Source organism: Sinocyclocheilus grahami, unplaced genomic scaffold (assembly GCF_001515645.1).
Source record: "Sinocyclocheilus grahami isolate Dianchi unplaced genomic scaffold, SAMN03320097.WGS_v1.1 scaffold297.1, whole genome shotgun sequence".
In the NCBI taxonomy this organism is placed as follows: Eukaryota; Metazoa; Chordata; class Actinopteri; order Cypriniformes; family Cyprinidae; genus Sinocyclocheilus; species Sinocyclocheilus grahami.
Genome location: NW_015505476.1, coordinates 1394452 through 1416803, shown reverse-complemented (window position 1 = coordinate 1416803; position 22352 = coordinate 1394452). Strand labels below are relative to the sequence as shown.

The 22352-nt window shown below is 37.0% G+C and overlaps 1 protein-coding gene across 1 annotated transcript in view; it reads left to right on the top strand.

Moving 5' to 3' along the window:
- Positions 1–22352, top strand: part of LOC107601030 (collagen alpha-1(XIX) chain-like) — a 99076-nt gene that overhangs the window by 22767 nt on the left and 53957 nt on the right. Inside the window, exons 12-28 of the mRNA XM_016293045.1 lie at positions 1623–1676; positions 3765–3818; positions 5062–5151; positions 7304–7345; positions 7987–8064; positions 8562–8597; positions 8798–8842; positions 8971–9024; positions 9266–9307; positions 12252–12356; positions 12902–12955; positions 13294–13347; positions 14404–14457; positions 14620–14673; positions 19225–19269; positions 20287–20337; positions 20433–20477. Coding sequence (XP_016148531.1) covers positions 1623–1676; positions 3765–3818; positions 5062–5151; positions 7304–7345; positions 7987–8064; positions 8562–8597; positions 8798–8842; positions 8971–9024; positions 9266–9307; positions 12252–12356; positions 12902–12955; positions 13294–13347; positions 14404–14457; positions 14620–14673; positions 19225–19269; positions 20287–20337; positions 20433–20477 — 957 coding nt within the window. The remainder of the gene's footprint in view (positions 1–1622; positions 1677–3764; positions 3819–5061; positions 5152–7303; positions 7346–7986; positions 8065–8561; positions 8598–8797; positions 8843–8970; positions 9025–9265; positions 9308–12251; positions 12357–12901; positions 12956–13293; positions 13348–14403; positions 14458–14619; positions 14674–19224; positions 19270–20286; positions 20338–20432; positions 20478–22352) is intronic.

Sequence of the window (22352 nt, the reverse complement as noted above, 5' to 3'; positions counted from 1 at the left end):
TTCTAGAGAGACTGGAAAACTGGGTCTGGCTTTCTGGGATGGTACTCAAATGGTTCAGGTCATACTTAGAAGGGAGAGGTTAGTATTGGAGTATTGGAGAGCATAAATCTTAAGTGGACGTCCCACAAGGCTCAATTCTTGCACCGCTCTTGTTTAGCCTTCCCACTAAGCCTGTATATGCTCCCACTAAGTCAAATAATGAGAAGGAACCAAATTACCGATCACAGCTATGCTGATGATACCCAGATTTACCTAGCCTTATCACCAAATGACTACAGCCCCATTGACTCCCTCTGCCAATGCATTGATGAAATTAACAGTTTTGTGCCAAAATTTCCTTCGGTTAAACAAGGAGAAAACTGAAGTCATTGCATTTGGAAACAAAGATGAAGTTCTCAAGGTGAATGCATACCTTGACTCTAGGGGTCAAACAACTAAAAATCAAGTCAAGAATCTTGGTGTGATTCTGGAGACAGACCTTAGTTTCAGTAGTCATGTCAAAGCAGTAACTAAATCAGCATACTATCATCTCAAAAACATTGCAAGAATTAGAAGTTTTGTTTCCAGTCAAGACTTGGAGAAACTTGTTCATGCCTTTATCACCAGCAGGGTGGACTATTGTAATGGTCTCCTCACCGGCCTTCCCAAGAAGACCATTAGACAGCTGCAGCTCATCCAGCACGCTGCTGCCAGTATTCTGACTAGAACCAGAAAATCTGAGCATATCACACCAGTCCTCGGGTCCTTACACTGGCTTCCAGTTACATTTAGGATTGATTTTAAAGTACTTTTACTCGTTTATAGATCACTCCATGGCCTAGGGCCTAAATACATTGCAGATATGCTCACTGAATATAACCTAACAGACCACTCAGATCATTAGGATCGAGTCAGTTAGAAATACCAAGGGTTCACACAAACCAAGGGGAATCTGCTTTTAGCTATTTTGCCGCCCTCAGTTGGAATCAGCTTCTAGAAGAGATCAGATGTGCTAAAACATTAGTCACATTTAAATCTAGACTCAAAACTCATCTGTTTAGCTGTGCATTTATTGAATGAGCACTGTGCGATGTCCGAACTGAGTGCACTGTATTTTATGTATGTATAATCATTTTTAACTGTCTTAAATTCATTTTAAATCAATCTTTAAATCATTTTCAAAGGTTTTAAATTCCTTGTTTTATTTTTGTGATTCTTTTTTTTAATGATTATTTTACTTTCTTTTATGTAAAGCACTTTGAATTACCATCGTGTACGAAATGTGCTATATAAATAAAGTGCCTTGCCTTGATATCGGGTGGCTTACGGGTGGCTTATTGCAATCGGTTCTTGCTGGGTTAAATGGGTTGTGGCATGTTACCAAGGTCGCAAAAAGCATCTGATTGTGGCCTTCATTTTAGTTAATAGTTAGGGACCTCTCAGAATAGCAAGCAGTTAAAATGCTACACAGCTGGTACACAATCAGAGTCCCTGAAGCAAGAGCTTTCAAAGCATGTTTTATTCTCTTGCTCTCATAGTTAGGCACAAACTGATTTCACATTTTCCAAACAATTTTTTCAAACCTGAAATAAGGTCATGCTGCTCATATGAAGAGATCTCAACATGTGTTTGTGTTCTTACAGGGAAAGCAGGGTCCGTCTGGTCCCATTGGCCTCCGTGGTCTTTCAGGAGATCCGGTAAGCAGGGAACGTTTTTAGGTCACACTTTATATTAGGTGGCCTTAACTACTATGTACTTACATCAAAACATAAGTACAATGTACTTATTGTGTTCATATTGTATTGCAGAACACATTTGCTGGTATTGAGGTGGGATACGGGTAAGGTTAGGGACAGGTTTGATGGTATGGGGAGGTTTAAGGGTGGGTTAAGGTGTAAGGGATGAGTCAACAGTGTAATTATAAATGTAATTACAGAAATTAATTACAGATGTAATTACATATAGGTATTTTTTTTATATAAGTACAATGTAAAAATGTGTATGTACACAATAAGTGCTTTTTAGGTCACACTTTATATTAGGTGGCCTTAACTACTATGTACTTACATCAAAACATAAGTACAATGTACTTATTGTGTTCATATTGTATTGCAGAACACATTTGCTGGTATTGAGGTGGGATACGGGTAAGGTTAGGGACAGGTTTGATGGTATGGGTAGGTTTAAGGGTGGGTTAAGGTGTAAGGGATGGGTCAACAGTGTAATTATAAATGTAATTACAGAAATTAATTACAGATGTAATTACATATAGGTATTTTTTTATATAAGTACAATGTAAAAATAAGTGCATTGTACCAAATGATTAATTTAAATGTAAGTACATAGTAGTTAAGGCCACCTAATATAAAGTGGGACCCATTTTTAGTTTCTCAACTCCTCCCAAACTGCTTGGGTAAAATTTGTAACTGATCAAAAGTACACTTTTGGCAGGCAAACAATAAAATGCATGATAAAATACTGTAAATGAGGCAACTTGAGACCAGAAAATTATACACTCTTAAAGAAAGTGTTCACCCAACAATGAAAATGTACTCACCCTCAGGCCATCCAAGATATAGAGTTTATATATAGTTTGTTCCTTCATCAGAACAGATGTAGATGTAGAGTTTATTTCTTTCATGTTTCTTCACTGAAACAGATTCTGAGAAATGTAGCACTACATCACTTGCTCACCAGTGGATCCTATGCTGTAAATGGGTGCCGTCAGAATGAGAGTTCAAACAGCTTCTTGCCAAATTGTGAGTCTGTAATCCATAATAATGCTTCCTCCAGTGAAAAGTCCATTCTCTGTTGTCTCATCAAGATACAGTGCTTGATCTGAGCACATTTCTCTACTGATGTTTTTTTTTCACTGGAGAGCGCAATAGTATGGCTAGAGGACTCACATTTTTGCTGGAAGCAATGGTTTTAGTGGGTTTGTTCTGTACAAACACACAGATTTTTACTTCACAAGATATTAATTGATCTACTAATAGTCATTTGGATTATTGTGAAGTTTTTTATCAGTTATTTAAACACTCATTCTGGTGGCACCCATTCACTGCAGAGGATCCATTGGTGAGCATGTGATATATAATGCTAAATTTCTCCAGATCGGTTCTGATGAAGATACAAGAAAGAAACAAATTCATCTACATCTTGCAAGGCCTGAGGTTGAGTAGATTTTCTGCAAATTTTCAAACTATTCCTTTATGAATAAAGGTTCCAAAAAGGAGTTTTTGCAGTAATGCCATATAATAACAGTTTTGGGTTCCTCAGTATGAAGAACATTTTGATATTCTGAAGAACACCATGAAGAGCCAATTGTGCAATTGTAAGATTCTTTAGAGCACCATAGACTTTTGCATGGGAAACACCACACGAAAATGTAAAAATCTAGATTTATTCTAATCACGCACTCCACATTCTTTTAGTTTTTCCCACTCTCTCACTCACAAACAGAAAAAGACAGTGCACGTATAAATAACAGAGGCGAGAAAAACGAGGATGCAGAGCTGTAAATTGTTGCACAGACAATCCGTAATCAATCGGTAATCTGAAAATTAATTTGCAGGGACGGGTACATCTGAGTTCTCTACGTGTAGGGAGGAATCAGCATCACAATCTGTTCTCGGCACCTGCTTCTGCTAATGAGCATCTGCCTTTATTCCAAAAAGGATGGGAACACAGGGATTGGGGGGGATGTTAGGTATCAAATTAAAACGAATAAAGCAGGAACAGATAAAGCTGACGGGCATGTGTCTTGTCTTTCCTGATTTTTCCAGGGCTCTCCCGGTCAACCAGGACTGCCTGGAAATGATGGAATGAAAGGAGAAAAGGTACGCAAGAACGCACTGGGGCTGCATGTTTCTAATGTGATGTTTTCCTTGTTTCTGCATATGTTGAAGCACTAGGTCATGTTCAGGACAATTTGTTCGCGTTAGACTTCACTGAGCTGTTTTGCTTGTACATCTCGACAGTTTTCACCAGCTGTTAGCAGATATAAAGCTGTATGCTGAAATGGTTTCAGATTTAAGATCTAAGAATTACTGCTTTGTGTTTGTTATTTATTGGGGTCCTTTAGAAGGCAAAATGTGACGTCTGTAGAGATACTGGAAAGTATAATGAAAGTGGAAATCTAGTCTAAAGCACAACAAACTACCTTTGTTCAGAAGACTTGGCCTACAGCAAAATTGATTATCAGATGATATTAAGAACTAAAGAATGACTGTACACTTTGCAAATGTATTTCCAGAATTTTCTTTGAGTAACAACTTAATATTTAGGACTTAATATTTAGAATAATTAAATTAATTAATTAAAATAGCCTTTTTTAATAGAAGAGTCCAATAAAATTTATTTTATAATTATTTATATACTATTGCAGTACTTTTTAAATATTTTAAATGGACTTTTATTTTTTAGGTTTTTTTGTATTTTTGTGCTTTTGTAATTTTTATTTTTTATTTTTTTGTATTTATTTCAGTATTAGTTTAAGTAACTTTTTCATCTAAACATTTTTTCGTCTAATGTTTACATTGTGTTAATTGCTGAAAACATTTTAAATTATATTATTTATTTTAGTCTTATTTTATTTTGTTACTATGTACTATATACAGTATATTCCAATGTTACTTACGTTGGTCTTATCTTTTAGTAGGCTAAGATATTGCATCATGGTAGGATGGGGCCTGAAGTACATTTTATTTTCCTTCAACAATAATTCAAATTTGCAAATATTTTGTTCAGATTACTAAATGAAAGTTATTGTGAAAAAAGTCAACTGGCGAAAGTGCACTCAAAATAGTCACAGATCACTCAATAACAGCGTCTTTAATAGAGGGAGCATGTTCAGCATAGCAGATGTTTAGACTGCTTTTTTTAGTCTCTCGTCTCACTTCTGAAGCTGCGTGAGGCGTTTTCTAGGTTGGTGGCATTTGCCCCAGATGTCTGTGATATTTACGTCCAGCTCTTGTTTTGTATGTGCGTGTGAAGGGCAGGCATGTGTGTGCATTTGTGTGGTGCTCCTCAACCTGTCAAATGACAAACCTGAGGTGACAGCGACTCGATGTGTGTTTGCAGGGTGATGCAGGTGGAGGGCCGGGACCGATAGGCCCCCCGGGCCTCAAGGGTGAACCTGGTGAGCCCTGCTCTGTCGGACCTTGCAATGGGGTAGGTACACAACACCATTCCTGTCTTTCTCTTACACTTCATGTTCCCCACTCAATATCTTCTCTTTCAGCACCCCTTTAAGACACAAACAGAATATCACTCAACACTTATCCAACATCCCACCACTTGATGACAGCTCCGATTTAAGAGGCACACTGACAATGATGTTATGCACCTGTAAATCTGCGACACGTTGCCGCACACACGCTCTTCTTCCGCCAGCAGCCGGGTTATTGATGACAGCTCGTTGTTTTCAGCTTTGACAATGAAATACTGTTCATGCTAATTCACCTTTGCTGTGCCGTCCTTACGGTATACCTGTCGGCTGTCCAAGCCATGAGAAAGAAAAATCAGCTATGAGATCTGCGAAATAGCTCAGTTGTTTCTCTTCGAAACCAGTGAGAAGCAAATCGAGACTTTAGCTTTGGTCCTCCTACTTCTTTGTTTTCTCAAATCTAAGTAAAATCTACTTATCTCAAGGTTTCATCTACAGTTTCGAAAGAAATCTCAACAATGTCTCACACTTTGGCCAAGATACTAGTATGCCATCTGTCAGAAATCTCACAATTCTCATCCTGTTCTTTCAGAAGCATCGTCTGGTCCTATACCACCTATATCTATCTACATATTTTTTAACAGCCGTCTCATTTTTTTCTTAAGTTAGAAAAAAATATCTTGGTAGAAAAAAACTTTGGATATAGTCTGGGATGTTGTAGATGTGGTCACTTCTCTAGTTTGGGATGAAGTGTATCAACACTATTTAAAGTTGGCATGAAACGGAAGTAGTCTTTTGGTCCCCATTGTGACGTATATCAATGTGAAATGGCTTCTTGAATGAGAAACAACTGTAGTAGCAGCTGGTTTTATTGATGACAGCTCATTGATTTCAGCTTTGTCAATGAAATACTGCTCATGCTAATATACTGCTTTGGTAAAACTACCTTTAAAAACACCCTTGCTATTTCATCCTAATGGTACACCTGTGAGCTGTCCTGGGATGTTATAGATAGGGTCACATTTGTAGTTTCTATACACTAAAATTGGCCTGAAACAAAAGTTTTCAATGTCATTTCCTATTATAATGTATATCTGAGTGAAGCATCTTCTTGAACAAGATCAAATGTAGGGCATTTCCCCACTGGAAATTGATTGGATCGGTGCCGTTTGTTATTGCGTTTTATTTCGTGCTAGTTAGGTGCCAGCTGAACTCTGACTTAAGAAATGATGTTTGTTTGCGAGGGAAGGAGATAAACTGCATATTAACTGTAAAGGTGGCGAGTCATCCAGCATGAAGCATATAGACAGATGGGTGGTGGGCAGACAGACCAGCTGAATGATGGTTTGCTGGACTGAAATCAATATAGCATGAAGCCATCAATCACCTTTGTCTGTTCTGATTTAGTGGAAGAGAGAAAGACAGGGAAATTTACACGAGTGAAGTGAACGAATGAAATCAAATCGGACACCATTTATATACACTCCTGGTCTCATTCTGCTTTATTCTTATTCTTGTTATAATTATTATTAATTTAGTTGTTTCTGTTGTTATCACTTTTAATACCCACTTTTGATTCAGTCCAACTTCTCACAAGGGCCTTGCCGTTTTCATTTAATCGGTTCACTATACTTCAGTATCCTGTATTTTGACTTCATAGGATGCAAAAAGTCTGTTTACCTACTTGCTGTGACAGCTTCTGCAATGCGAAAACTACTTGCTAATCTAATTCTTGCTGACCACAAAAATCAATTTTCCATCAGTGGCGTATAGCAAATAATGCTTACTGTAACTCTTTCACACTGTCGGCTCCTACAGTATCACTTGCAAATCACACAGAGAAAAACAATTAAAAATTTGCTGTGAATTGCACCAAACTCTAGAGCGTGCAATATTTAGCGACGTTGGGGACGCTGCTTGAAATTGTATCTTGTCAAGTTACAAGCTACTAATTTAAAGCGGTGAAGAAAAAGTAGATTTATTTATTTATATAAAATGTTACACTGTTCCTTTAACACTGTTTTAGTATAGCATCACCTCTTTAGTATTCTCAAACACTGATTTTCAGACTGTTCCTATAAAAGTTTCTGGCTGAAATTGAGTCTTATGTAAGTTTTAAGAACACAGTCTTCATTTGAGTTTGTATTTCATCTCTAGGAGGAGGTCGCGTCTGGTCTTCGGGGGTTGCGGGGCCCTAAGGTAGGTCACTGTGAGAGATTCTTTTTAAAGTATTCAGTTTTGCGCTTGTAAAATTTATCTGTAAAGGAACATCCCCTGAGTTCATATCAGCCATATTTCCCTGCGCTGTGCTTTGTCTTTTAGTCCACTTTTTTTATGGTGTGATAAGAAATGTCACCATTGTGAATAATTAAAGTTAAACGCCATATCTAATTGCATCTGTGACATTAATGTCGATTACCACAGAAAACCATTTTGACTCATTCCCAAAGTTTAAAACAAATATAAATTTGTGGAATACAGTTTTCAAACTGAGTTCCAAGTCGAAATTGTCTGTGGTAGTAGAGCTTAACTTGTATTAAACCCTGAAAATGTATTTAAGCCAGTTGCATGCTGTCATAAATGATTTGCTTATGCAGAACGCTTCGTTAAAGCTCTTATTTTACTACTGTGTAAGCATCTGTTTGTAAGGGTTTGATTTTAAATACATTACTACATACTGACTGAATATGTTCATGATGTTGCTATGGCAACAAATTCATTTTAAAACACAATAATTATCCAGCCAAGCTTTATTACATAAACCGGCACTACTTGACTGTGTTTTGTGAGTTTTGGAGTTAATTTAGTTTGGATGAATGAACTTTTTTGCTCTCCACCAGGGTGAGCGAGGTGTACCTGGAGTCCCTGGAGATGCTGGAGAGAAAGGAGAACCTGGTATTGGAATCACTGGACCCCCTGTAAATACCTGTTTTAGAGTAACTTCACAAACATTGTCTTCATTTAAAGAGATTGTTCACACAAAACAGAAAATAGTCATTTACTCACTCTCATGTTGTTCCAAACTTTCTTTTGTGGAACACAAAAGCTTAAATTTCAGTCTGTTCCACATTCAAAAGTATCATACAGCATTGAACGTGTACAAGTCAAATGAATAACTGTTATGGTACTTTTTGTCGGAATTGAAGCTTGACAATGGCTTTAATCTGTTCTACTGAGTCATACAGGTTTGCAATGACAATTACTTTTCACACAGAAATACAGTCTGCGTTATCGTTTCTTCATCCCACATACTTCCCACAGACAACCATAAAGTTCACACTATATAAAAGTTTTCCAAGTAGCTTTAGATATTAGCATTTAGTGTTTTTGCATATCACACTGAAAACAATATATATAAGACACCTGCATTTATTAATTGAACATTTTTGTTCATTTATTTATTTATTTTCTATAGGGTCTGATGGGATCTAAAGGAGAACCAGGAATTCAGGTAAAGGATCATTTAACATCCAAAAAACAGCAATTACATGTAGACCAAGCATGTCAGTTATATACCATTGTGCATAATATACTTACATATTGATAGTGCATATTTTTTATGATCTTATACAAGTTAAGACAGAGATTGAAACTCTTTGTTTTAAAAATGTTGAAGTGAAGTGAATTTACATGATGGTGTTCTTTTCACAGGGTCCTCGTGGACCTCCAGGACCACTTGGATCGCCAGGAATTATGGTGAGAAGTGTTTTAATTTCTTTGAGTCCAAATTTGTCAAAAGATGAAAATATCAAGATATTTATTTATTCATATTATTATTTTATGTAAAGAATTCTTAAAATCTTGAATGTGTCTTAATCTGAAAGGGACCTGCAGGCCCACAAGGCAGACCAGGACCCCCTGGACCCCCTGGAGAACCGGTTCGTAACATTAGTTGTTTTTTGTTGTTGTTTTTTTTTTTTTTGCCTTTTTCTCGACATTCCTAGAAATGTTAATATTCGGTTACTCACAATATGTACAGTTGTTTTGTTTATTGTTGCTCTGCTAATTAAAATAGTTGGAATATTATATTGACATAGCACTCCATGGGGGAATAAAATAAATACTTGTGTTTGTATTGCGTGTCATTTTCTTATGCTGCTTTAAATGTTTCTTTTTCAGACAGCACTACCTATTGTTGGAGACATGGGGACATTACTAAAGGTACTGTTTCATCCAGCTATCTGTTCTCACTGCAGCAGATGCTAAATATTAATAGTATGAATTATGATGAACAGAACTAAAAAATAAATAAAAGATGCAGGTGCCATTTACAGTTAGGTCTGTACCCAAAAAGTTTCCTTTGAGATGCATATCAGCAAAACTTTTGCAGACTTTAAAACCTGACATCTCAAACCGAAGGTGTTTTAAAAATCTATTTAAAACTCTGTTCCCTTCAGTCAGATTGTGTGTGGATATTAAGACAGATCTTACCCCTTGTAACCTAGAGGAAGCATTTTTTTCCCTTCTATTAAACCGTAAGATTTCAGAAACATATCCTATTACACACAATATTTTAGTAACAAAACACAAATGACAGAATATAGCCTTAGGTAATATAAAGCCCAATTTTATCTAAAATTGCTCTGAAGAACTGTTATAAATTATTTAATTGTCTGCTCTATTGCTCTCTTTCAAACTCTTTACATTCATATATATTCAGCACTTAGAAAAAGAAACATTCTTTTAACTTTCACTCTTCGCTCTCTCTTTAATTCCTCCTTATAAGTGCTTTCTGTTCTGTCTTCCTCCTCCACTGCTCTTTATGTTCCTGTTTGGGCATCATGCATTCATCTCTATGCGACTGAAGAAACTTCTGACAAGATAAATGCCCATTTGCTCAAAAAATGACACCGTGAGATTCTTAGGACTGAGCTGTCAACCACAACAACACACAGAGCTACTTACAGTAGCTTATGTACTGTAATTTATCTCCGGTTTGGATTTGATGTGTCTTCATACACAAAGGAAAGGGAATGCATCAAAACATATTTAAATGTCAAAAGAACAGGCAAGTTTATGACTGATTTCTGCAGAGTTTGAATTGGAGCTTGAGTCAATAAATTATGTATATTTTACTTTTCTATTTTTTTGTATAAAAAGCTTTGCTAATTTTGCACTGTGAATTACCATTCACTGTTTATGGTATAGAGCAGCTCTGACGTTCTATTTTAATTGTTGGGTGAAATATTCCTTTAAATAAATTAATAGTATTTATTTATTAAAGCTCACAGTTTTATGTCGAAATCTAAAAATGTCAAAGCACTTAGGTCATGTGTTCTGACTCTTCTTGAATTTGTGTACGAATTTCCTCTTTTCTCCATTAATGTTAAACCTCTACTGCTATATCGGTCACATGCAATTTGCTAATTGTCAGTCTTACACAAAGAACGCAAATATAAATGTGGTTCCTGAATCACCCTGCACTTATTGAGCAGGTGGGACTAATGCACTAGTAAATTGCTACCTTCAGAGACACGCTGGTGCTGGGTACGAAAAGTGCATCCAATGTGAAATGTTAATGCAATCCTTGCGACCCATTACGGTAAACCATTGATTACGCTTCATGGGTCGGGTATACAGTTTCACTCTTAAAGAGCAGAAGAGAAAAAGGTTGCTTACTTAGCCCCCGAGTTTCAAAACCGCTTTTGAAAGCACCTCCGCTTCTGCTTTTGCTGTTTCTCTCTGTATCAGTGGGCAAATGTATTGAGGTGAATGCATCAGGCTGGCAAGGTTAAAATCTGGGAAAAAATTGTACTTCCCTAATGCATGCCTTTTATCAAGTTTTCTGCCTGTGAGTTGTTTGTATGCCTGGGTTTGACCTTTAGCGTTTTTAGCAGTGGGCAAAGCTTGATTGCCACGCCATATGTGCCTCTGCAAGCTGGTAAAAGCATATATCCAGATGGGCAAACATACATCTTACACAGATGCAATAAAGGTCAGTATACAGAAGCAGATAAACCTGTGTAGAGTTCATGAACACAAATAAGGACGTTGGAGTCTGTTTACTGTTTTTCCACAGTAAGAGTGAGGTAAACGGTGCCACGTTTTACTTCCGTTGTCTTTTAGAAGAAATGAGATGGAGGTCAAATGAATCCTTTTCATAATATTTCAGAACATCTACTATAAATTTATAAGGAAGCATTTATGACACAATCATACAAATATCACTTCTCAAAATAGCAAAACCATGTCAGGGTATAAGTTGAATCATGTGAGAATTTTTAAACCATTTTAAATTCAAATATAAAGATACATGAGAAAAATAATTTACAAATGCACAATGCTATTTCAGAAATTTAATTTGTTGCATATTATTCACATTTTTACTAAAGGACTATATATTTTATATTCATATTTCCTGCATTCTGAGGCAAATCTATAATTTTACTGTTTATACAGTATTTTAAACCTATAATTTTACTTTAGCATCTGACACCGTTTAGTCCAAAAAAATATTTTAATTTAATTATTTTTAGATCAATAATTTACTATGTTTTATACATTGCAAATCACTAAGATGCATTTTAAAACTCGATAAGTTTGCATTTAAAATAAAACTAATTTTACCTGCCAGATTTTAGTTTGATATGCTTTGATTGTTTCGGCATATGAGAAAATCCTTAAATTTTTCTCATCTGCATCGTTTAATATCAGGCAGCTATATATGATGGGTCCTTTCTGAATATGTGAACCAAAAAAAGGTTAATTTTGTGATCTGTTGCATCCTGGGCTTATCTGAACAGAAGGAGAAAGAGATTAGAACAGATTAAATACAACACAGCAATAATATACACAATGGCCTGAAGAAAATGGGTGTTCATTCAAAGAAGGTTTTCCTATGAATTAATTAGAAGAACAGTCCATTTCTCCTGTGCATTTGTACCCCTTGTTTCTGGAGAAAGCAGAATGAGAGCCGGCTCGCATTCCACAAGGTTGTAAATGTATCGGGTTACCATGAAACCAGGGTCTTGTTCGGCGTCCTGGGGTGTTACAAAGTATTTGTGAAATCTAGCTAACAAAATATATATTGTGTGTCGGAGTGGTCCAGACGCTACAGAAGAGAGAAAGTGGGATTTCTGCATCTTACATTGTGTGATTTTGGCAGAATGCCTGCAGTGCGTGTCAGACCAGAGTACCAGGATTGCCAGGGCAGAAAGGAGAAAAGGGTTCCCTTGGAGCTCCAGGTATCCCAGGAATGGATGGAGAAAAGGTAAAATTGGCTGCAAACACATTTAATCTCCTCACTAATTAAAATTCTGTTCCTCCACCTGAGATTTTCTAGCACTGATTGCTGTCATCCTTTCTGGCTGATGCAATGAATGATTTGTTTATAATACACCAGACATTTCTGCAGTCCAGTTATTTGAAATGCATGTGTATATAACAAAGTTTTTGAGATTTGCTATACAAGAGCTTTAAAAAGTATTTAAAGAGTTTGCATGTCATTGTATTAGATAACCACAAAATCTGCAAATTAATCTGCACTTGCAAACAATGATGCTTGACATTTTCTCAAAGCTAATTTTACTTTTCTGGGCCACAATTTACGAGAACTTCAAATGTTTTACTTGCAATACTGTATGACCTTGTCTTCTCATTCTTTAAAATTAATTCCAGTTTGTTGATCTTTTAAACACATGATGACATTCATACATTAACTGTGGCCTAAGTGTTCAGATACTTTCCTGAGCCACTGTATATTCTTATGTCTGTCCTGTGGACCTGGCTCCTTACGTTCTGTGTTGGCTTTGACAGGGGGATCAGGGACTTCGGGGCCCAGCTGGTAATCCCGGAAAAGAGGGTCCGAAGGTAAGCTGCCCTAAATCAGAGATTAGAGAAGAGAATCGTGTGATTGGCAGACACATGAGCCCCAGATATATCCACAGTCTTCCCTTTAGCTGCAATTCTGGAAGTACATTTCCTCTGTTACAAGGCATAGCAGGGCAAATGTATTACAAATGGTGCAACAATTATAGCAACAAAATGGTTTGCATAATCTACATTAGAGTGCATGAATGCGAGACGTTAAGTGACAGACAAGAATTGAGGCTAGAGATGAGCATTAATAATGTGTAAGAGCATCATAAGAGATCAAGAGAGTGTACTTTCTGTCTCAATGATTGTCCGTGTGTCTCGTTGTCATATAGGGAGTGAAGGGTGAGAGGGGCTTTCCTGGTCCAATGGGGGACAAGGGTGATGAGGTGAGTTATCAAAATTATACAACAAAGCTAAACTAATTCTGTTACAGTTAGTGGACTTGTCTGATGTGTCATAGTTGACTACTATACTGCTGCTCCAGACACTTTATTTTCCAGACTGTGCATCTGAAATGAAGTGATTTTAGTTGTTTGAGTAGATTGCTGTTTCAATAGGTATTTAAATAAACATCTTTTGTTTTGTACCCATTCACATTTGAAACAATGCTGACATTGTATAGAATAGTGTATTGTCCAATGGACCAATGGATTTTTATTTAAAGGGGTCATATGATGCTTTTTTAAAGATCATTATTTTGTGTATTTGGTGTAACAGAATATGTTGACATGCTTTAATGTTCAAAAAACACATTATTTTTCAAATACTGTACATTATTGTAGGTCCTCTATGCCCCGCCTCTCTCAAATGCTTCGTTTTCTACAAAGTCCCTCCTTCCGACAAGCGCTGTCTGCTCTGTTTGACCAGCTGATCCAGTGCATTGTGATTGGCCAAACACCGCAAGCACGCGTCGGAAATGTAACGCCCCTTACCTTTAATCGCGAGCTTCATCTTTCAAAATAAATGTAAAGACAGAGCCCGAAAGGGGAACAGAGTCGCGTGACAGACACAGTGATGAAGCTGGTATGTGTTTGTGATGTGACCCCCCCCCCCCTCTCTCTTGCTCTCTCGATCTCTCTCTCTCTCTTGCTCTCTCTCTCTTGCTCTCTCGCTCTCTCTCTCTCTCTCTCTCTCTCTCTCACGCGCGCTCGCTCTCTCTTTCTAGCTCTCTTGCGGAGCGTGGCAGAGTCTTAACTTTGATAAAGAATATCTTTTTGGTTTTGAGGCTTTAGTCTTTGCAACTTCAGGGGTCTTATCTATGCACAATCAGCTTTGTAACACTCCGAAGAGAAAGGAAAACTTGAAATCGCATCATATGACCCCTTTTATTTAAACTTTCATTTTATTGTTGTTGAAATCTAGCCTCAAGCTCACAGTTGATTGGTCCAGGGATAGAGAAAGAATTATCAATTATAGCTACAATTATTTTCATCTGTTCCCAGGGGTCCTCAGGTGTGCCAGGATTGCCTGGATCCACAGGCCGTATGGGTCCACAGGTTAGAAACTTCCAGCAAAAAATAAATATCATCATGATTTTATGGTTTTTATATGACGGCTAGTTTAGTTCCTTGGTAATCTTTTTTTTTCTTCTTGTTTTTTTTTCCCCGCAGCGATGTATCTGATTAAAATGATCCTTATGCATATTCCTCTACATTTAGGGACTGATTGGCAGACCAGGACCTGTTGGGGCCACAGGACCAAAGGGAGAACGGGTAAACATAATCAAGTGATAATTTCTGCTTTAAGATTTTAAAATAATATTAAGGCCCTTAAAAAAAGATAATGCTATTTCAAACCCAGGCAGAGTGTAAGTAAGGGATAATCAACGGTTTGCCGTGCATTAAAGGATTTTAAATGCACAACTTGGAGGCAAAGAACCACCTGACACGAAGCGGAGGAACTGAAGGACGGATCACGGCCACACAGACACAAGCCGTTGATTATCCCGCTTATTCCATGGTCATTTGCCAAGTTATAGACAAGTTAAAACCAGTATTGCTCTTTGCAGCGCAATATTTGACCGAATGGGTAAAAATGACAGTTATTTTCGTCAGTTACGACACGTTAGCTCCAGTGGTGGCTCGTGGGTTTTAAAATAGAGGAGGCACACTAATTGTATTGGTCTGGGATCCCTGCCGATTATTCTTTTTTGCTTAACTACTTTAAAATGGCTTTTTGGTTGCTTTTAGTCAGAAAACGTAAAGAAAACGACATACATACAGCAAAATAATATAATTTCACTTACCTGGACTATCACTTGAAGCAAACATCCATCCCTTCTTAAAAGTCTGTGTTAAAAGAGAGCTGCCTGTTGCGCCATTTAATTAAGCAGACTGCTGTAGCCTATATCCAGCTTAGGCTGGTTTCCCTAAATTTGTATATATACTGTTTGAATGACAGCTTGGTAAATCTGTTGGCGATCAAATATTCAATATCACTACTCATCATAAGTACTTGGTACATTATCAGTGCAGCAGGAGACGTTCAAACTAATATCACGTAAGTTACGTCTCTAATGATTGGTTGATATGAGAAGGGAGGCTAGCCTCCCTTGCAAGGTTTCTTTTCTCAACACTCCTCAACGCTGAAAGTGAACACTCGATGCTGATTGGCAAATTTTTTTTTACCAACGGAGGCACGATAGCTCCGCGCTCCCCTGGCCTCCCCCTCCCCTTCTCTATCACCTAGCGGTTGCATTTACATCAGCAGATTCGGCACATTCGCAATAGAAAAGCGGCACTTTCACGTTATGATATTACAACTGTGAAATTACAAACAAAAAATACACATTCTGAGACATGAAATGAAATGAATTGTGAATTTTATTAACATTAAATCGTCCTCCTCCCATTTTCACCTCATAATTAGGGGGAGGCTGTGTCCCCCCTGCCTCCCCCGACGAGCCGCCACTGGTTAGCTCTAGCATTCTGCCCGCTTCAAATCAGACACAGAGATGAAATAGTGCGTTAAGATCACATTTATTTGAATGAATTATAGCATTTATTTCAATTAATTATCGACCGATCGAGAGAAAGAGAAAGATGACAGTTGTGTGCGCTAGGGCTGCACGATTAATTGAATGCGACTGTCATGCGCATCTTGTCAGTTAAGGCGGTTCTGTGCAGTGGTGTAATGTAACGAAGTAATAATACTTCGTTACAGTACTTAAGTATTTTTTGGGAGTATCTGTACTTTACTTGAGTTTTTATATTTCAGCCAACTTTTTACTTTTACTCCACTACATTTCCTAATTAAAATGTATACTTTTACTCCGATACATTTCACCAAAGCATATTCGTTACTTACTACAAAATAGTCAGAAGTCAGAAGAACACAGACTGCAGGAAAGCAGGTTTGACGAATCAGTGGTCTGCCGTCTGCAAGTTAGACTCCTAAAAACACTTTTGCTCATGTGCAAACAAGTCCACGCACAACCGCGGATGATTCATGCTTCACTCAAGTCGAGTCTGGGGTGTGTGATATACAGTATATCTTCTGCGATAATATGGTAAGTGTTGCTGTAATGATGTGCGATCTGACATTATTGAGTATATCACCAAATCACACACAGAGTGCACGCATGTTGATTTATTAGTCTATTAAAACTCAAAATTCCAGGCATTCTAAATTGTAGACGGCAAAAATGCTTTGGTATGCTTTTTATATTTATATAATCAAATATATAGTTACCTTAATCTATATCACACAAAGAGTATCGTTTTTCTGCAGATATCAGCATGATAACACATTTAATAATCATTTTATACAAGTTCAGTAAAGCAATAAGTGACTTACATTTTAGACATAATATTGCTTGTTTTTGCTCAATTTTGCCAACGAAAATAGTTCCAAATAAAGATCAGAGCACTGTTTTGCATCTCTGAGCAATGGACGGTGTTTACTTATTAAATGAATCCACTTTTGAACGAATCAGTTGAATAAATTATTCAGTGATTCACTCATTAACACAGTCGAATGCTTTGTTCCTGAATGAATCAGTCGTTTGAATGAATCGGTTGAATCTCAATGACTCATTAACAGTCACTTGCTGTCACCTACTGGCGGTTTTAATTTCACATTTCGACTATTTTTTCATGTTAAAAAAAATGGAAGAAAGAGTTAAAGCTGAACACAATCTTGCTACTCAAGCTGTGTATGAACATTTTTTTATATATATTGATTTGCTTCTTTTCCAATTTGCATTTACTTGTACTTTTACTTTCAATACTTAAGTACGTTTAAGTACAATAAATATCACATACTTTAAGACTTTTACTCAAGTAATATTCTAAACGGTGACTTCAACTTCTACCAAAGTCATTTTCTGGTAAGATATCTGTACTTTTACTTGAGTATGGCTTTCAGGTACTTTATACACCACTGGTTCTGTGATTAGTAGCAAATCTCCAGCACGTGCTTTCAGATGGAGCAACGTTTACTACTCAGAGCTGTAGTTCACTGACAAGCTACGCAAAATCGCGTTCATAATCGCAGACAATTTAATCGTGCGATTATGAAATCGAAGAAATCGTTCTGCGATTATGAAAACTATTTGCGTAGCTTGTCAGTGAACTATGCTGCTCCATCTGAAGGCACGAAAATACCACATTTAATAACATGTTTTTACTCCAAACTCGCTTCATAGTGTTAGTTGAGTGTTTGAAATAAATCCTGTTGATAGAGATGATGTGGCTTCTTACACAGAATAAGGCACGCAACATATTTCATAGTATTCTAAGCAGTGATAAAGACTATGTCGATTAGCATTGCATTATAACAAAAATTATGAGTCGAACTCCGATAAACCATATATTGTCGTAGCTGTGTGTTTATTAGTCACATTGAATTAATGAAAGCAGTTAATCTTCTGGGTTTCTTCTGAAAGTCTTATTTGGAGTTTCAGCATGAGAGCGCCCTCTGGCCTTCGGATGGAGATTTACTGCTGATCACAGAACCGTGCTTCACTGAAAGATACACATGACAAGTGTCATGCAGCTTCGGCCTAATCACGATTTATTGCCTTTACGATTTAATTTAGATTAATCATGCAGCCCTAGTGTGCGCATTACCTGCATGCTGCATTTGCGTGTCTCTCTCTACAAACAATTAATTAGACTACTTCAAAAACAGTGATTTTACCATCTCGTTGCTGAGGAATATAATGTAGTGATCTAGTATCTAGGCTATTTTATTAATAAAAATTGGGGGGAAGCGTTGACAAATTTGTGCGATCTGCAATCTCCGACTCTTTCTCTCTCTCGCTCTCTCTCTCTCTCTCTCTCTCTGTGTGTGTGTGTGTGTGTGTGTGTGTGTGTGTGTGTGTGCACGAGTGATGTGTGTGGGTTTGTGTGCTTCAATTAAAGCAGCGCATTTATATCGAATGGTGATTAAACTGACTTGGAACTACCTGTGCATTAAAATGTTTTACTGCATACCTGCCAGCCAATCAGAATCCAGTATTCAGACAGACCATGGAATAATTGTTTGTGGAACATGTTTGCAAACTGTTAATGCTACATTTCCCTAGAATACAAGTTTATGGACATGGACAATGTCAAGTGAATAAGTGAACTACTAGATTTCGAAGGGCTGCTGTTGAGAAAAAAAAGAATAACAAATTAAAATGTGGGCCATTTCTTTCACAAAATGATCAGATGTTCTCAGAAGGCCTGAAATATTGTGTATCTTTTTGTAATCTTTAAAATGGCTTATTTTCTGTTCCACTTAAGAAAGTAATACAGGTTTAGCACAACATGATAGTAAATTGTTATGTGGATCATCCTAAATGTTATATTTAAAAACTCTACAGTTAAACTGAATTTTAGAGTGGGATAAAAAAATGTAAGGCACATCTTTTTCTCTCTTTGGCTTTTCCCAACAATATAGTTCTTTGACCCATCTGCATCTGTATGAGTCACACACACTGCCTGATAAATGGCTGAAGTAATACTCTCACAAACAGTTAGCAGGAGATCGTGAATATGCCGCTCAATGTGTTCGACGAGCTGGTGGTGTGCACTAGAAAGGAAATAGAGGCATTTTTCATCGGTTTTCATCAGCTGATCGGCTCCACTGAGAGCCAACCCAATAGAGCCAAGGGGCATTGAGTCTATCCTCAAACCTTCTGAAACCTGTTATTATTCACAACATTTGCTAACACTGCAGTGTGGCATTGGCCCTGACTCTCAATGCAATCATATACTTTGTTTGGAGAGGCAGTTTGTGTTATGCATGTAAAGAAAATAAATGTCTTTTTGTTCCAGGGCAGCGATGGACCGCAAGGCAGAACCGGACCTCCTGGACCTCCTGTAAGTTCTGAATTAAAGTGTGCATTTTCTACACCACTAGGAATTGCAAACGTAATTGAAAATATAATGAATGCTTTCCTACAGGTTTCCATACCTCTTCCCCGCTGTCTTTCATTGGTCACTAAACAGATAGCTCTGCTCCAGTCTAGCATCACATGTTTGGAGTTTTGCAAAACACCAAGCAATTTTTTGCAACAGTATTTATTCATTTTGGGAAAATCAGTCTACAAGTGGTTTATTCATAGTTATCTCTGCGTATAAAGATGGAATGGGGAAAACTTATTTTACATGGAAAAAAATTGGACACTTTAGCTATAAATGATATTTAAAGCACAAGTGAGATGCGTATTTGATTAAAAAAATAATTTATATTTATAGGCCTATATACTATAACCTGTAGACTTTTTCTGAATACTTGTATTTGCGGTTTCTTTCCGATCTGAAAGTTTGACATTTTAATAGCAATTTGTATGTATTCCCAACTAATTTAACGCAATTAACCCTATAAAGCTTGCATGATACATCAATTTCTAAGAACTCTTAATTATCAACATGATCAAAACTGAAAAACCTGTTGCACACAATCTTCTTCATGCCTTGTGTCGTCTGATTGATAGTTCATAAATGTAAATAACAGTATGATTCAACAGGCTTTATTTATTTATTTATTTTAAAGACTTAAAAAGTATTTTTATTTATATATACTTTTTTAAAAAGAAAATGTGATTTCTCTTGACATTTGTATTCCAAACGTTAGGCTTTAGAATAGTTCAATTAGGGACCAGTACAGGTTCAAACCTTAATATTAGAGAATTTAGTTTGTTTCCCTTATGATTTTATAGCCTGGTGAATGATAAATAAGGAGAAAAATCTCATTGACTTGTATTTGAAGGCGAAACCTGTGACATATCTGGAAACTATAATATCATATTGATTTGGGCAGGTTATTTTGACTTTAGCCAATCAGCAACCACCTAGCAACATGCTAAAATCTTGTAAACTTGTTTTTTTTTTTAGGGTGTCCCATATGCAGAGGGCAATGGAATGAGCAGTCTCTATAAGATTCAGGTATAACTTTCACCTGATACTAAAACACACAATATTTTAGATTGTATTGGTCATATTGTTTATACCTTCTAAACTGTCCTCATTATTATTTACAGAATGGAGCAGCTAATACAGGTCAACCCGGACCACCAGGGCCCCCGGTATGTGTCATTTTTTTTTATTATATCCCACATAAAATAAATAGTTCTTTGAACATAACCCACCACAGGGAATTAGTTGTTGCACTTTTAATGAAGTTTAAATGTCAATACACAAAGAAGCTACATTGATTTTGGAATCTGTATTCGGTTTAGCTGCTGTCCGCCCCTGATTTCAAGAGTTTTACACAGCATGAATTCAAGGACGGATCACGGCCACACAGACACAAATCTGAAACTCAGACAATGATAGCAGCCCAAAGAGAGAAGGCCAGCGCTTTAACAGGAAAAAAAAGAGAAATACATATAAAAGAGCTTTTCTCCTCTAGCGGAATCATCCGATTAGCTTATCAACGCAGCGACACGCACACTTATCTAGTCTGTATGTAATGTGTCCTTCCTTTCCATGAAGAACAAGAGTGTATTCCCTCCTGGGCCATCTTTACCAGACCGCCCAAAACTCTGGAAATGCTAAACCCTTATCTGCAGGTCTGAAAGAGGACACTCTCCAATCTCCCTCCTCACTGCGATAGACTCAAAGAGCTGCTTACAAGTCCCTCAGGGTGCTTTGTTTCGGTTTATCCTCAAGTGAACTTGTTCTAAGTGGGACGTGACACTTCCTGTTGACGTGCCGCAGCTGGAGGAGACCACACTTAGACAAAGCACACTTAAACTTCGATTGAACTTCATTTGAACAATCAAGACGCTTGTGATTGGGAGAACGTTTGATGTGACTGGATTGTGTTAGCATGCAGAGTCATGATATATTAACTCACTGGTGTGCTAAAGGGTAAAATTAGCTTTCGAATGTAATATTCAGTCTTGTTTTATTGGGGGAAATAGGGTAAATTAGAGGCACTCTTGGATATCATCTCAAAAAGTGGCTCAATTTGCCTCAATTCACTTTGGTGTTTATATTTTATGTCTAATGCAACTCGGTGTAGGCTGTTTTCCAGAACCTAGCATGCTTCATCATTGTCTATGGTCTACAAACTCAGCATCCTAAGCATCATGAAACCTCATAAGTAAATGATTTAAAGGGGTCGTGAACGGCCTACTGTTCTCTGAGGTCCACTTATAATGTTATCAAGATTTTTACATTAAAAATATATAAAACAGAAATATATATAGCAATATACATTTATAAAATAGCCCACTCAGTACATATCAAACGATCTGTAATACAAGACAAAGCAATAGCGATCACATAATAAAAAAGTTACTCACACTTGTATGGTGTGACATTGGATCCAATATAGTCAGCACAGCATTTTCTTTTAGTTTAAATCTTTTAGAAGATCCTGTGATGTATTGTGCCTTATTTGTTCATGAATATGTGATAAAATGAAGTGAAAAAAGGACCAAGTTCTTACTGATGTGGTCTGAAACTTCAGTAAATATGAAGTTTATTGTTTGGTTTGGCTCTTGTCATTTACATACTGTGTGCACGAATCAGTGGGCAGGGCAAAACAGGCAGCGATGTAGAAGCAGGCGTTGATCTTCTTTTACGGAGGTGGTGTTTAGCCACAATATTACATCAGAAAGTGGCACATTCCACAGCCTGTCGTTTTGGCTGATAGGCTTCAATATAAGCTGTTTTTAGACTAATTAGAAAGTTTTGAGTTCTGAAACTTACAGAATGTTTTTATTTATATATCAAAGATCAAGGGAATTTTGATTTCTCAGTTCATGACCCCTTTAAAACTCTATATGGGCATAAACAGTCACTCGTGCACAACACACATGATGCCTTAGATAGATAGATAGACAGATAGATAGATAGATAGATAGATAGATAGATAGATAGATAGATAGATAGATAGATAGATAGATAGATAGATAGATAGATAGATAGATAGATAGATAGATAGATAGATA